Source organism: Ptychodera flava, chromosome 10 (genome assembly GCF_041260155.1).
Source record: "Ptychodera flava strain L36383 chromosome 10, AS_Pfla_20210202, whole genome shotgun sequence".
Classification (NCBI taxonomy): domain Eukaryota; kingdom Metazoa; phylum Hemichordata; class Enteropneusta; family Ptychoderidae; genus Ptychodera; species Ptychodera flava.
The window spans coordinates 15,416,707-15,433,159 of NC_091937.1; the positions used below are offsets into that span (position 1 = coordinate 15,416,707).

Below are 16,453 nucleotides of genomic sequence, written 5' to 3' on the forward strand. Positions count from 1 at the left end.
GTCCTAATATCTGTCGCCGACGCACCCTTAAAGGAAATGTGATGCGGACCCATTTTAAGCGTGTGCTGCTCCGTAATTTAAAACATAATTTTTGCACGGAATCCATAGTGACATGTGTTCAGTATGCTAAATCAAATTTACCTCCTCAACCAACAGGTACCTACAATTCGTACAAAGATGCTTTCGAAAAGTCAGGAAAACACATAGAAATGTATCCACACGAAGACAACCTTATAGATATTGTGTGGACCACAGATCGCCCACCGTGCACAAATGAACCGTTGATGATTATGGACATCCAGTGGACAGGTTTGTACACACTCGACTGGGAGATTTGTCCCTCGAGGTCGCCTGCCTACAGTCATTCTCACAAGAAGTGGGAGAAAGGGGCGCCCTCGTGTGGTGGATATTCCGGTGTCAGGTTTGTGAACTTGAAGCACGGCAAAAACCTGTACCGAATTACAGCGCTGTGGGTGCGCAGGCAACCGATAATGTAATGTTGAATTGTTCAAGGATAAGGTGTGCAACTGTACAAATTAACATACAGTATATTCATCGTCGGACATCCTTGGCGTTTTTAATACTTGGTCAGAGAGGCGTGTTGAGCCAATAATACGATATTCCAAAATTTCAAGGAGAACTATTCATGGCGGGAAAGTTGTTTGTAGAATGCAAGTTTCATTGGCATGCATTTATTGTCTTCAAAAATACGAACTTCGCTAGCAAAGGGCGTTTATTCAGACAGGGAATCTCCTCGATACGTCGCCCTGATCACGGTCACTCCACAAAAGTGGAGTGACCGTGCTCCACAAAAGTGGAGTGACCGTGTCCTGACCAAGCTTTGCGGACCGGACGATATTCATAAACGCGCACGTTAGAACGATTCTATTTATACGCCTCCGTCAAACTTAAACATGGCAAGTTTCCCTAGCATCATAAGGTCAAAAACCACAGCTCTGCCAGTAAAAGAGATAGCAAGAACACTTCAATTGTGTTCATTACTTTGTTCAATCATCTATTTTAAGTAACCGTTCCATTTTACAGTCTTGTTGATACGACTAAATCGTGACATTTTTCCAGGGCGAAATCTTCGATAGGATTGGGGCGCCGAAAAAAGGCAGCGGCGAAAGATGACGCTATCATTGAGCACAGTGCTTTATAACTGCCTTTTCTCTCTCACAGGACAGGAATGGTGGGACAAGGTCACCGAAGTTCGCGGTAAAATGGAAGAAGCCAGCACAGATATGATGGTATTACACGCCTTGGACGATACGGCATGTACGTATTCATCAAAGCATACGTTCGCATTATATTGCTAGAGCATCTAAAAAAGATTTTCGGCATTCATTAGCATTAGTAGTAACTGATAATGTATTTTCTGATAAACGCCATTCTATTTTTAAAATACAATTTCGTGCTGTGCTCCCAAAGTCAAGGCGCGCAGTCTTCAATCTTTCAACACATCCTGAGTGACACCATGTAATGTATAATGCCATTGTCGGCAACTGTATTTTACATAAGCGAAAGAAAATTGATTTCGTCAATAGTAACACTGCGTAGTGTCGGCGTGTTTGGCTGACAAGATACTACATACTCAAATTGGAAAAAATGAAATATATTTCTTACAGTACAAAAATGAAAATTTTATCAAAAGTACAGCAAAACGTTCCTTTGAAAACTGTGTTTCAATTCAAACCACTTAAGGTGTTCTGATTACAAATTCGAAAAAAAATACCATACATAGGGTGTTGCTCTGCCTTGCCTGAATTTTTTAGTTTCAATCATGCTTGTCTTTGTTCAGCGACTACATCCTGACGAACTGGATTTCTGACGAAAGGTTTAATAGATTCTGTGTACTGAAGTAGCAGAGAGTAAGGACGACCGAATACACCCAGGGTACCTAAGAAAGTGTAGCTTTTGAATGAAAACGATAGCTTTGACACCGTGCAGGATAGCTTGGGTAGGGAAACGATAGTTGGTGGAATGGAATCCGTAAGTTTGGTCATCTAAAACGATAGCTTTGAACATATTTTGATGTTGAGGGCATAAAACAAGATGGCTGACAGCAAAAGCAGTGGTAGCAGCGGTAAGTATTTTACCCCTTTTCTCAACAAAATCACCAAATTCTGTTGTGTAAGATGCCGCGTTCAGTGAGGTTCAGGCTCGATTACACTTCTGTAAAGTTTCTGCGCCCATTTTACAAAACTTGCAGAGAAATCACCGTTCCCGTTTTCGAAGTGAACAGGCTATCAGGACGTCCTATTCTAATACATGTACAGGGATTAGAATGTATATGATAGTGTAAAGACGTAGTCGTTAGTGTTGGCAATGTCTGTTTTCCAGAGTTAAGACATTACCAAGATTTCAAAGTTAGCTTCAGATAAGATGAATAGTTATCTTCTCTACCTTTCATGTATGCACGAGCACTTTTTATACACTATCACATACACAATCCATTTACATGTATTAGAATAGGACGTCCTAATAGCCTGTTCAGTTCGAAAACGGGAACGGAGATTTCTCTGCAAGTTTTGTAAAATGGGGGCAGAAACTTTACAGAAGTGTAATCGAACCTGAACGTCACTGAACGCAGCATCTTACACAACACAACTTGCTGATTTTTTGTCGAAAACGGGTAAAATATTTACCGCCGCTACCACTGCTTTTGCTGTCAGCCATCTTGTTTTATGCCCTCAACATCAAAATATGTTCAAAGCTATCGTTTTAGATGACCAAACTTACGGATTCCATTCCAGCAACTATCGTTTCCCTACCCAAGCTATCCTGCACGGTGTCAAAGCTATCGTTTTCATTCAAAAGCTACACTTTCTTAGGTACCCCTGACACCGCACAATTAATTCGATTTGTGCACTCTTTAGTTCAACTTCAGAAATGGTGATACGAACAAAAATTATACATTCACGTCAGTTCGTTTTCATCATAAATGACGATTGACGTTGACTTGACGATCTCATTTCAATCTTGTTTCAGGGTTTTTCAACTTGAGAGGTGCTGACATCCCGTACAACCCCGTGTTCTTCGCCTATACAATCATCAAAAAAGACAAGACAATGTAAGTGTCTATTTCGTTTTCCTTGCCTTGGCTGTCGCCGTTCACATAAAAAATATGGCATCAAACAAACAAACAACGGTGTGGCAGTCACATGGGAAACGTCACCAACGGTCAAATGCACACAATAGTTATAGTGTAAGCTTTAGATGCGACACGAAAATGATATAATCCAAACTGCGAGACAGAGCAGATATTTTCTGTATTATCCTCTCTGGTCCTGTGCCTAACTCAAAATTTAATTGTTTCGTGAACCAATTGCAAAAGACTTGAACTTTTGCTCAAACTGTCCTCAATGAAACGTTCAACCATTCTCTTACCAAAAAAATCAGGGGTTTGGTACTAGCAAAACAAATTACTTAATATTTGTCGATGTTTGAATTTCAAAATGGCCGCCATCGCTGTGTTTAGCTCTACGAGGAAATGTACAATTTTCGATTTTCGAAAAAACTACGATAGTGAATTTTTTTACTCTAAGAGCAGTAAAATGAGCTGCAATAAGTGGTAGATCAGAAAAGAATCATAAAATATCGAGTCCGAATATCTGTCGCCGAGGTGCTTTCTACCTTAACATCTTCGTATATTGCGTAATCTCTCCTGTGGTACTTAGTCTTTATATCAAGAGTGTGGACAAACTTGTCACCAATGTCGCCGACGTAAAGGAACATCTCAAACAAAACGACCAGACAAGCGTGTGCGCAAGCGCCGAGAACAACAACCAGTGCTTGGACATTCTAGAGTACGACGATTTCCTCGACGAACTGAAGACCCAAGCCAGCGGATCAGGCATCAACAAAGTGTGGATCAGTGACTCCGCAAGCTACGGTATCTACGACAGCGTCGACGAGGTTTGTAGTCTTTTATCAAATAAAATCCGCTGATATGAACTGAAAATGCTCACGTGTTTAATTATATGTTGCAGTTATGTGTAAATTTGAACCTTTGCCACATGTTTGCAACTTCATTTAAAGTGTTATGATCAACATAATGAATAATATTCACCACAGATTAATTTTAAATCCAAGTATATATCCCCAATCAGGAAAGTTCATTAAAATATGCAAATAAGGAATTGACTGAAATGTTCTCATTAAATATGTAAATATTAATAGGCTGAATTAAAAATGTTAAATGACTTTCAATAATGTCATATCATAGTATCTTTAATGTACAAAGCAGTTCGTCAACTTTGGTCTAGTCAAGACAGATAAATATCCTTAATTAGGAAAAATCATTAAATTTGCAGATACGGAATCGGCTAAAGTAAAAATGCTTAATGACTTTCAATGCTGTATCATAGTATCTTTAATGTACATAGCAAGTTTTGTCAAATTTGGTCTAGTAAATACAGATAAATATCCCTAATTAGGAAAGTTCATTATATATGCAAATTAGGAATTGGCTGAAGTAAAAAAGTTTCATGACTTTTAATAATGTTGTTTTATAGTATCTTCAATATATGTTGCAAGATTCATCAACTTCGGTCGAATCAATTCAGATATATATCCCTAATTAGTGAAGTTCATTAAATATGGAAATAAGGAATTGGCTGAAGTAAAACTGCTTAACGACTTTCAACAAAGTTATATCACAGTACCTTCAATGTACATAGCAAGTTTCATTAATTTTGGTAAAGTCCATTCAGATTTATATATCTAATTAGGAAAGTTTATTAAATATGTAAATAAGGAATCAGCTGAAGTAGAACTGCTTAATGACTTTCAACAATGTTATATCATAGTATCTTCAATGTACATAGCAAGTTTCATCAATTTTGGTAAAGTCCATTCAGGTTTATTAAATATGTAAATAAGGAATCGGCTGAAGTAGAACTGCTTAATGACTTTCAACAATGTTATATCATAATGTACATAGCAAGTTTCATCAATTTTGGTCAAGTCAATTCAACTAAATATCCCTAATTTCAAAAGTTCATTAAATATGCAAATTAAGAGTTTGATGAAGTAAAAATGCTTATGACTTTCAATAATGTTAAATCATAGTATTTTCAATATACATACCAAGTTTTGTCAATTTTGATCAAATCAAATCAGATATATATCCCTAATTAGGAAAGTTATTAAATATGCAAATTATCCATTATCTTTTATGTCACCCCTTAATATCTTTCACAGCTGATATATCTTGGTAAGATCAACATTTGTAGCAAATCTCATCAAATTGTGTGCAGTCGTTGTCAATATATATCCGGGTTTTTTTCTAAAATCATTAATTATGCAAATGAGCAAAAAGTAAGCAAGCCACACCCACCAAAAACTAATCAGTTCTTGCCATTTGCAAACTGAATCTATGTACCAGATTTGATTCTGATCTGATGAGCCGTTTTTGAGATATTGAGCACACAGACAGACAGACACACAGACAGACAGACAGACACACAGACAGACAGACATCGCTGCGACATATGCCCACGTGTGTCAACACGTGAGCAAAAAATGTAATCAAACATCGCTGAATAGAACAATTAAAGGGCCACAGTCGTCAATACTTAGGTCAAAGGTCATACACGTCGACAAGAGTTGTACAAATTTACATAAAAGGCGGGCGAAATTTCAACGAAATTTCAGCCATGCCACACACTGTACACTCTATGTTCAGTTATTTTTATTGTCTTCAACCAAATGAGACGTATTTTTCACTAATAAGAAAGTCGAACATGCGCAGACATGACGATGGCAGCCCTTAAACTGAAGGAACAGCGACAAAATTCATCCGATGAAACTGACGCCGTGAACTTACACTCACTTACTATTATTGAATCATTGCCCGACATAATCAAACTCTGTTAATGGTTAAAAAGTTCCAGGGGTTTTGAATTCAGTGGTGATATTTCCCGAGTTCATACAAATGAAGTATTTCAGTCGTGCCGATTTCCTTGTTTACTTGAAGTTTTAAAATGGATGACTGGTAACGCATTGGATGTGACGTAGACTCTGGTTTACCTTTTTTTCGTCTCTTAGGACAAACATTACGCGGAAGCTGTGCCTATCAGAATCATGAAGGCGGTGAAAAACGAAAACGAAATCGCGGGCATGAAGGAAGGAAACGTAAGTGCAAAGAAAAGTTTCAAAAAATCTTATATGTGTGGCGAGAATGAAAACGCCAAGCAGTTTAGTACTTAATACTTTTGATGATATTTTATAAATTTGTGTTTTTCCAAAACGAAGTACATTTTGTGATTATTCACTGTAAATTATGTGGCGATGCAAGCATTAGTGCAACGTATACAGTCAAATTACTAATTGTTGTACAGTTTTCAGGATAATACTGCAGCATTAATGAGTAAAATACTTGGTTTTTAATGTCATTCTGGTTTAAATCAAGTTTGTATTCTTAGAGAGGAACATTATCAAACAATAGAAAAATATCAAAATTTACAGTATTTAAAACGGAACATGGATTTTGGATTGTTTCGATGTCAGCTTAGTTAGAATAGAACATTATTCATTTACTCAGCGATAATGATGATGTGAATGGGTTTATGTGCTTAGTGATGACGTTTCCTCCGTTGTCAAGAACGACCAAACTCCACGCAGCCCAGGGTAGCACCTAGCGTCAGTCAGCTATAGCTCCCCTTATCTATTTGTTGCAACTACACGTCGAATATCTGAACAACTGTCCCCGCCCCTCTCATGATATTTCGTGCAACATTCGCTCCGTCTTTTGAAGTTCTTGCTATATTATTAAGTTCAGGCTTGAATATGATAATTAAATACACATGAGGTACAATAGTGATTTTGTTGACCATTTTATAAATTTGGAGACATCGAACACATGCTTTCGCTCTCTTGCTGTTGACAGATTCAAGATGCCATTGCAAAGATCGAGTTCTTACACTGGATGGAAAACGCCATCAAAAATGGACAATACGTGACGGAACTGTCAGCTGATGCTAAACTTGTGTCCTTCAGACAGTAAGATTTGTTATTAGTAGCTGATAAGTAATTGTCTGGTAAATTACTCAGGGGGTAGAATTTTCCGCGGTTTTGTAACCTGTGCCGAGTTTGTACGCCCTCATTTCCTACTCAAAATCCAAAGCCTCTGGGCGCACGGTAACAACATCAAACTATTATGTAAGTCTACAAGCAGACAAGTGACAACTTTGCTCCGCTCAATGTAATATGGTAGGAATCCATTATCAGCCTTCACGATCTGCACAGAATATAAAAAAATTACTTTTATCGGGTTCGGTATTTCGAGATTTTTAATTTCCTTCATAAACATTTGTCCATCACGCCTTTGGTTCAAGTCACTTTACACTTCAGGGGAGACTAGTTTGACAATCTCCATGGAGGATTAACAAAAAATGGATTTTCGTCCACACGTTTCCGTATCACATTGCTACTGTTCAGGGTTCCTTGTTGCTTTAAGTTTGTGGGCACAAAAATATCAAAACAGAATAAATTAAAGGAATGAACTTCAGCAGACTGTAAGGCTGGGTGGTGCGCTGGTGCTCAGATCGTGGGGTAAGCGTCTCACCTGCTTGGCCGGATAGTAACTGCTCTGACGAGACAAGCCAAGCGACTGGTTTCTCGCCACTGAGAGACCAATTTCCACTTCTACGAATCAGCCGACAACTCTTTCCGGGAACCAAATCGCCTCTGTCAATAGGTTGATACGTTCGCCCTTCAAGTCGTTTGAATGCTTGATGTAGCTCACCTCCATAAACAGGCTCTTAAAGTTAACCAGGTTTTGATGGTGAAAATCAAACCAATGACGTAGCAACTAAATGTTACTCTCTGTTGAAACGCAGACAACAGCCCGACTTTGTGATGCCAAGTTTTGGTTCAATTTCGGCCTTCGGACCGAACGGCGCTGTTATTCATTATAAGTAAGTCGGACCATTCGGTAGTGTAATGCTTGTTTCTGTACGGTAATAATATATTCTCTTAAAATATTATCTTTATCTGTGGTAACTTAGAGAACAGCCCGATTTCGTAATGCCAAGCTTCGGCTCAATATCTGCTTTCGGTCCTAACGGAGCTGTTATCCACTACACGTAAGTTAAAGTATAATTTAAAGCAATTTGACCGCAGGATGTACAACTGCTTGTTTGGTACAACCTCTGATATAATGAGGTCGCGTGGGTCTGGCGCTGTTATATTTGACCACCTGTATGCGGCGATGAGTTTTGAATTTTTCCATACCTGAAAGTTTGACGTCATCACTATACGTGGATAGGTGCTGCAAGTTAGCATATTTTTGCCACACGAAGATGACCCCGTCAGTTTCCTGTGACCATGTTCTAAAATATCTACTTTAAGAAGGGACTACAGGAGTCTTGTCTACACTGCACCGATTGAAATTTACAAGCTTGTACATCCTAAGGTCAAGCGTATATCATGGTTAAATGTAGTTAGCAACCATAATTGCTTAGACATTCGACTTCGTTGGACTTGTTGCATATCTTATATACTTTTCCCATGTACTAACATTCTGACGAACATTAAATAACGTGATATGTAAATATTTCATTTACTCTCCATATAAAGGATATTAAGGATTTTATTGTACTAATCAATGAAATTGCTACCTATCGAGCCTTATGTTAAAGAAGAAACTGAATGAAAATTGATAAAAACACATATCACGCGATTGAGTCTATTTTAGGGTTATTTCATGATGAGAAAAGTTGGAAGAAACATGCGCGCTTACTTTGTCTTGTTATTAATCATAGCAAGTAATTTAGTTAGCTCTATTATGGTGATGAGATGTTTACTAGGTTTTGTCAGTGCCACAGGTACCTTAGACTAAAGTAATGCATTTCACCTCATGCAGTTATCCCCCCAAAAATCAGATCGTGTTACTCTCGTGGGTGTTTTACAAATTTGCAAAGTTTGAAACGTATCTGCTTACTGCTTTTCTTTGAAGTTATCTCCCCTTCATACAGATATATTCGAATTTTATCTCAAAGTATCGTAATGAGTTAATAGCTTAATCCCAAAGTATAGGTAAAGAAGATGCAAGTTTTTGTGCATACGTCACAAACGTTTTTGATTCGTCCTTGTTGCTAACTTGTCAGATGTGCATTTTCTATCGTAGATCAACCAACGAAACCAATGTTCAAATAACTGCTGATGATATGTATCTTCTCGACTCTGGTGGACAGTACAAGTAAGTTACTTTTTTGCTTTTCCAGAATGAGAGAGAGAGAGAGAGAGAGAGAGAGAGAGAGAGAGAGAGAGAGAGAGAGAGAGAGAGAGATTGTCTGCTTTAAGAGGTTTTCTATCATTGTATGTAAATTTGTTCTGATACAAGCTTTTGCAAGACAGTTTCATGGTAGTACTGAGCATTAAAGGGACAAAGTCGCTAGATTTTTAAGGTTCACAATGTTTGGTTTAACAAGAAATGCAGTTTTAAAGTTTACCATTCATTCGCGATCTCCAATATGTCAACTCAGGATGTGAAGTGTGTAAAATTTAAAATCATATTAATTTTGGTAGCTTTTTTCTCCTATCTGATTATCAGCTGACAGAAAGATCGCTTTTGTCAGTCACCGATTGGGTAAATTTTAGAAGGCCGAACAATTCAACTGGCTTTTCAATCGAAATTATATTGAAGATGATATATTCGATAGAGAGGTACTAGTACTGTGCCTCTTGAAATCGTCAACTCACGAATATCATCTATGTTCACATAGATAGAGCTTGTCTTGCCATCTGCATCTGTACACCGCCCAATACTGATGTGTATTTACTGTTACAGATGCGGCACAACGACAGATACAACGAGAACGATGCACTTCGGAACACCAAAAGAAGCACACAAGGTAGACAGTCCCGAAAATTCTCTTATTGTTTCAGCGACAGTTTAGCAGTCAACTGTCCAATAGATAACAATGTTGATGAGATGCAAAAGTCTCTCTCAATCATAGATTCATAGACCGAAGTACACTTTCTGTCTAGACAAGTGAATAATGTGCACGTTTGTGACAGCAGTGTGCACTGTTTTCATTCACTGTTTTCCCAACATCTGTATGTGGATGTTATATTTGCCACATCTGGTACCACGATGGTATATCACGAGATTTTGACCAGTTCAGACCAGGCATATGTAACCAGACATATACGGAGTGGACTGGTCAAACCAATTGGTAGACCGTTGTTTAGGGGTTGATTGTCATGATAAAGAACAGTATATTGGAATTCTGGAGCGAAACGTTAAAAAGGATTTCCTTTTTTAAGCTGAGCGCTTGTGCGTGTTCAAACCGTGCTAATATCGCGAATGTAGCACGGCTATTTTCACTCCTCGACCAATCAGATTGCAGTATTTGCGCCATCAGTATACTGCTATGATATAATAGTGTATATGGATTGTTTACAGCAAGCGTATACTCGGGTAATGCTGGGAGCCATCGATCTGTCGCTATGCATCTTCCCAGAAGGAACATACGGTATGAAATATTTGCTTCTTCGTGTTGCATAAGAAAAGTCCCAAACTTAATCCATACCCTGGATTATGAACCCAATTATTGTGCCGTCGTGCCGAAAATTATATGAATATGATTCCTTGATTACAGGTTAATGCACTATCGACTTTATAACATTCGGGTGTTTTCAACATGACGAAAACTTTTCATGTAAAGTATTGGTACGAACCAAGACTTAAAGCAATACAGTTTACTACTATTGCACAAGATCTGTATCAGAGGTTAAACTGGTGACCATGTGTGAAGTTCATTGAAGTCAATTACTTTTGGAGCGAGTACTTCAGTAATTCCAGTTTTTTTAACTCTAAGGTCGCGACATTGACGTACACGCACGTCAACATCTTTGGAACCATGGTTGGAACTATCGTCACGGAACAGGTCACGGCCTCGGCGCCATGTTGAACGTACACGAAGGTAAGAAACCGGAGCCGTTCTCTGTCAATTCAACCTCTCTGTCGAATTCAACCTCCCTGACAGCATTCGAAACCAGAACCTGGTGAAAGGGACTCCACTCGCTCAAATGTTGAACAAACATGTTATTGGCAGCGTAGGGTGTGGTGACGTCATGATTTATCTTAAAGAAGAAAAAAGAGGTTTCAGATAGTGTTAATGAGACATGAAATTTATTTTGATACTGTACAGTTACAGCAACGGTTCTGGCAGATTTGACTAATGTAACATAGTTCGAATCGAGGTCCTTATGAGTTCAGGCCAATGTTCATGTTTTAATTGTCTTAAGTTCAAAGCTATGCTGTACCACTGTGTCTCTTTGTTAGAACAATGCAACGACAGCCTTAGCTTGACTCTAACGTTACATCAATCATGTGTACAAAATATAGCACTACTTATAGTCTTGTAATGGACAATATATTCCTTGGCGCACTTTTGCTCAACTTCAAAGGGGCGCACAATCGTTCCTTGATGTTGTAGCAACCACAAACTCTCCGGCTAAAAGTTCGTTTTGGCGGGAAAAAGTGAGGGCGTACTTGCGAACTTTGAAAGTCAACGAAACATTAAGTTCAAATGCTCAATGTGAAAGTCATGCCATAAATATTGACTTTCGAAACTTTAACCTTAATGTCAAGGTTACGCAATGCAATGCATGGAATTAACTCTCTAACTTGAAACTTACGCTTTAACTAACATGTATTGAGGTAATGCCTTGAATACTAACACTCTCTCTTTCTCTGCACGATTTTCTCCTTTTATTTTCTCTTTTTTTACTTCCTGCAATAGAAATGGTTTGTGTCTCGATCCAACCTTTACAAGCTGCCTTTTTTCTCTGCTAGCAATACTTTCCATGGCTTGAAGTGTTCGTTTGCGAAATGACTTGGCGTTAACGTAGATGCTCCGTACTCTTCTCCTGGCACTAACAAAAGTAATAACTAGCTTTGGCACAACAAACTAACAATTTTTTGCTGAATTGCAAAATTTTTTAAACTTGGCGCATTAATTTTACGGCTGCGTGTTGCCATTGGTGGCAGATTTACATTTTATTCCATGTTCTCATCCTCGTTAATTGTCACTGACAGGCATAAGACGGCTAGTGCCTAAAGTAGCAGACTCATTTCATCCCCTCATAGTAACACCCAATCAAAATCATCCCATCTCTCAAACCATGGTAGCATTAAAATGGCGCCCTCTGTCGTTGATGCATGTCGGACAGGGCAGCCATATTTTACGGTACGTACAAGAAAAGATGGCCCCTGTCAGGCCATGCACTGTGCATATTTCTAACGCTAACATTTAATGTGCTAGTAAATGTTCATAGCTTGTTCACAAGTACTCTTTTTTCACTTTCACATTACAGCATGCTATTATGGTTTCCATTAATCCCGCTGAAACTTCATTTTTTCCTTTTACAGTTAAACTACTGACATTGACAAGCTTGCTTTTCCTGCACAATGCAAAATTCATAAATTCTGAATGTGCTAGCAAACTTCAATAGTCCCTCTCTGGCATGTATATAAAAATATTTGTGTTTTCATCCTCATGTAGTACCTACCATGTCACACAATCACGCGCCGAATGGATGAAATCTAGCATGGCACATGCAAGATTCTCCTTGAAGACTCATTTTCTCAAAATTAAACTCTTGTTTCGAATCCAGGGCCGCACCGCATTAGCATCGGATACCGTCCGGGACAAGCCCCACTAGAGTACGGAATGTTTTCCTCTGACGGTAAGGTCTGGAGCAAACGAACGAGTTCAGGTTTTGTTTTTACACCGTTTTCCTTGATTTTATTAAAAAAGAATTTGATTGTTGATGTATTCAGGTCCATTCAGTATCGGGGGTTACACAGCGCTGCAGGAACACGTCTTTCAGTCAAATGGTAGGTCTTCTTCCTGATCAAGAAGCGTGTCTTTTACAAGACTTTCATCAGTACACACAATTAGGATTCCGAGAGTGCCTAGAGACTCATCCAAGAACATGCAATGAATCCCTGTCTTGCATTTGGAAACAAATTGCCGGGATATTTTATGGCAAGATAAACCATCCAACGATCAGATTTCCTAGGCCGTCTTAGAGCGATTAATGTACCCCTGCCCCAAATGTATCTACATCACTTTCTATCACCCATGTGATGAACCATTCCTGCTTTCTTGATTTGCATAAAGTGCATGTGTTACACATAAGTGCACAGTTGTGGTTTCAACGCGCATAAGTTCTATCGAACACCGGCTGTATGTTTCTCCATAGTCCAGATATGAATAGACCAAATATAGATCATACAATATTATTGTTGAAAAATGAAATTATCTAGTCCGGACTATGACAGTTGTAAACATCGGATATAATTTACCTTTTTATCTTAGGGATCTGGAAGATGTTAATGATTTTAAAAAGGCTTGTCATAATTATTTATTAACCAAGTACATCGAAACTTGTTAATGCTGTTTTCTCACGCACTGTATCATTTCTTGCGTGATTTGTACTGTGTCTCTTTTAATGTTTGATTGTATTTGTGTTTTATGTCTTTTTGTGTCTCGACCTCCATGAAAAGAGGTTTTCGTAACCTATGGAGTTATCGAGTTAATAAATAAAGTTTAAAAAAAAACACTCTTGAAGACTTCGTTACATGTAACACATTTATCATTGGACGTTTCGATGTAATTTTGTGAAAAGCACAAGAAACCGTGTTTTACAAACAGAAAAAATACTAGGAAACTTACTGAATATTGGACTTTTAACTTTGCTCTGTGTCATTCTAGAGCCCGGTTACTATGAAGACAACGACTTTGGCGTCCGTCTTGAAACCGTATTCATGGTGGTACAGGCAGATACACCGGTACGTTAGGTCCCCCTTTCATCTTTTAGTGAGGTATTGAATCGTCCTCTGTTTGTTCTCGCTGTCCACTCACGGCTCTGGTAGTATGTTATTTTATGTGTAACGTACCTCAAGTGTGCAAGAACTTTCAATTAAGAGAGTGAAATGTAAATCTGCAAGTCTTAATGCATTACTACGTCTGTACGAAGTAGATTTCACCGTGTAAATCCTTAGGTAAATGAACACTGTCATGAGTACAGCATCGAGATGAGAGTCTTTGAGATAATTTCCGACACTTATCCAGTATACCCGTCTCGAATATTAAACTCCAAGATTGTTTTTCTCCTTTTCAGAACAACTTTGGAGATTTGAAATATTTCACTTTCGAAGAAGTGGCGTTTGTACCGTTCGAACCCAAACTGATCATGTATGAGATTATGTCCCCCGAGGAGGTAAGTTTATGCCAACTACCGCGAGATTTCGGCGAGACTTTACAATGTGCTGATAACACGCTATTGTCACATAGCACATCCGGGTTTTTTTCCCTTGGACATTGGAAATGGTTGTGACTATTTTACTGTAACACAACTGAAATAAAACATTGACAAATTTCAGATCGGGTTCCCGGGATAAGATAGAGTGTCTTTTGATTTGACGGTCCCTCTGCCCACGCACGTCTGTCTTACTGCTTAAAACTCTATCATCAACATGGCTTTATTTCCGGGCTTCAGTATGGATGATTCAGATTGTTAGATTATCACGAATCGGTTTAGCTGTTTGATTATATGCATCCTGAAGCAAAGTGTTTTGTTTTATTTATCTATCTATCTATCTATCTATCTATCTATCTATCTATCTATCTATCTATCTATCTATCTATCTATCTATCTATCTATCTATCTGTCTGTCTGTCTGTCTGTCTGTCTGTCTATCTATCTGTCTGTCTGTCTGTCTGTCTATCTATCTATCTATCTATCTATCTATCTATCTATCTATCTATCTATCTATTCATATGATTTCTTCATTCATTCATTCATTCATTTTATCTCAGTTGAACTGGTTGAACGACTACCACCAGAAAGTTCGCGAAAAGGTTGGTCCCAGACTGAAGGAGAAGAATGAGGACGCCTACGATTGGATGATACGGCAAACAGAGGCAGTGCCCGTTCCATACGATTCTCCAACCGATAGTGCCCAGACGATCTTCGCTAATGTTATCCTCCTAGTTACCGTGACAGTTGTCTCAATTTTCACCTCAATGAACTGAGTTGAACACCAGTCCGCCCATGTGAAGTATAGCAATACCAGAGTTTCAATTTAGGCGAGCGGAACGAAATCCCCGATTATTTAATTCTTTGGCTGGGTTATGGATTGTGAAACCTTACCCGAAGTATTTCCAAACTTTAATTGTACTGTCACAAAAATGTCATTCGCGCCAAAATCGTCCCATTCCCAAAATATGTGTACAGTGTCAACTGGAAGTGCACGTGTATTTAAAAAAAAAATTAACACGTGTTCATTGGGCTTTTGAATCACAGTGATTTCTTCACGATAGTAACCTGTCTTGATATTTGTGGCCGATGACATGGATTTACCTTGTAATCAAAAATGTAGGTAGCGAATCGAAAAAGTACCAATCGTCTGCAGTTATTACTATACTAATATTTAGACATCTTCTCGCCAATGATTAGACTTTGCGTCACTCCTGCAGAGTGTCGTTCCATCTTCCTATTGGCTGTTTTTTTTCACGAAATGCGTCTTGTAGTCCTTATGATGGTTTGTGTCGACATGCCAGAGAGGGACTCGCTTGCTCATCGGAATTAAATACTCAGGATTCTTGAAAGAACCTTATTCTCGTCCCTCAGTTCTCTCCATAACTTCATGGCTTTTTTAGCGTATGGTATATTCACAGTCCCTAGTTACACGTAGCAGAGTTGACACATATTGGAGTAGACCAAACTTGGAAAAAAGGCCGCGACTCACCGTTCACACATCAGCAAAGATTACAGTACTTTCCTGATAAACTGAACTGTGCAATCGAAAATAACAAATTTATCGGACAAGGGAGGCCCCTTTTCATCCAAAAGACGCTCTATACCCCCGTGAATCAGTAAACTGGAACAAACGATCGCACTTTTTTTACAAACTTGTAAATTTGCCCCTAGGATTTCGTGTTTTTCTGAGAAGCTTTAATTTGGACGTCCAGAGTTACTTTCTTCTGGAGTATTGATAGTTTCATGGTTCACAAATTTTTGTTTTACTTTTACAAATTTTGATAAAAAAAAAAACACATTTGCGTCATGTCCGGAGTCTTCGGCAGAAATGCGTACCTTCGAAATATTTTAGACAAATCTTAAAGATGATATTTCGCCCTCTGACGCCGACCAGAGTTGTACTCAAGACAGATTTTTAAATATTTCAAACATTAAATAAAATGATTTTGTAATTTCACACGGGTTGTCGTGTGATGTGTATTTCTTATGAGTGAGTGTCGAGCGTGATTGTGGGACAAAAATCTCGCCATTATGAAAGATTAGCAAGAAACATTGGTAGAAGTTGAAGAGAAAATCGGGTAAGGCCGTGTAAATGGTGTTTTTGTTTGTTACGAGAACGTCGTGTTTACATCAACAATATTATCAGTGCTTTCTTTTATGATACTAATTG

At 38.4% G+C, this 16,453-nt stretch overlaps 1 protein-coding gene across 3 annotated transcripts in view; it reads left to right on the forward strand.

Annotated features, from left to right (window-relative positions):
* Nucleotides 1–16,240, forward strand: part of LOC139142102 (xaa-Pro aminopeptidase 1-like) — a 28,768-nt gene extending 12,528 nt beyond the window's left edge. The window contains exons 7-21 of one of the 3 annotated variants that reach the window (XM_070711921.1): nucleotides 157–309; nucleotides 1,183–1,278; nucleotides 2,992–3,073; nucleotides 3,681–3,918; nucleotides 6,052–6,138; nucleotides 6,893–7,005; nucleotides 8,013–8,090; nucleotides 9,134–9,205; nucleotides 9,797–9,860; nucleotides 10,415–10,484; nucleotides 10,830–10,934; nucleotides 12,631–12,702; nucleotides 13,734–13,810; nucleotides 14,143–14,241; nucleotides 14,841–16,240. In XM_070711921.1, the coding sequence (XP_070568022.1) occupies nucleotides 157–309; nucleotides 1,183–1,278; nucleotides 2,992–3,073; nucleotides 3,681–3,918; nucleotides 6,052–6,138; nucleotides 6,893–7,005; nucleotides 8,013–8,090; nucleotides 9,134–9,205; nucleotides 9,797–9,860; nucleotides 10,415–10,484; nucleotides 10,830–10,934; nucleotides 12,631–12,702; nucleotides 13,734–13,810; nucleotides 14,143–14,241; nucleotides 14,841–15,056 (1,622 nt within the window). In that variant the 3' untranslated portion in view covers nucleotides 15,057–16,240. Of the gene's footprint in view, nucleotides 1–156; nucleotides 310–1,182; nucleotides 1,279–2,991; nucleotides 3,074–3,680; nucleotides 3,919–6,051; nucleotides 6,139–6,892; nucleotides 7,006–7,844; nucleotides 7,923–8,012; nucleotides 8,091–9,133; nucleotides 9,206–9,796; nucleotides 9,861–10,414; nucleotides 10,485–10,829; nucleotides 10,935–12,630; nucleotides 12,703–12,796; nucleotides 12,854–13,733; nucleotides 13,811–14,142; nucleotides 14,242–14,840 lie in introns of all 3 variants that reach the window. The other 2 variants (XM_070711923.1, XM_070711924.1) reach the window with 2 other exon arrangements.
* Nucleotides 16,241–16,453: the final 213 nt, after the last annotated feature.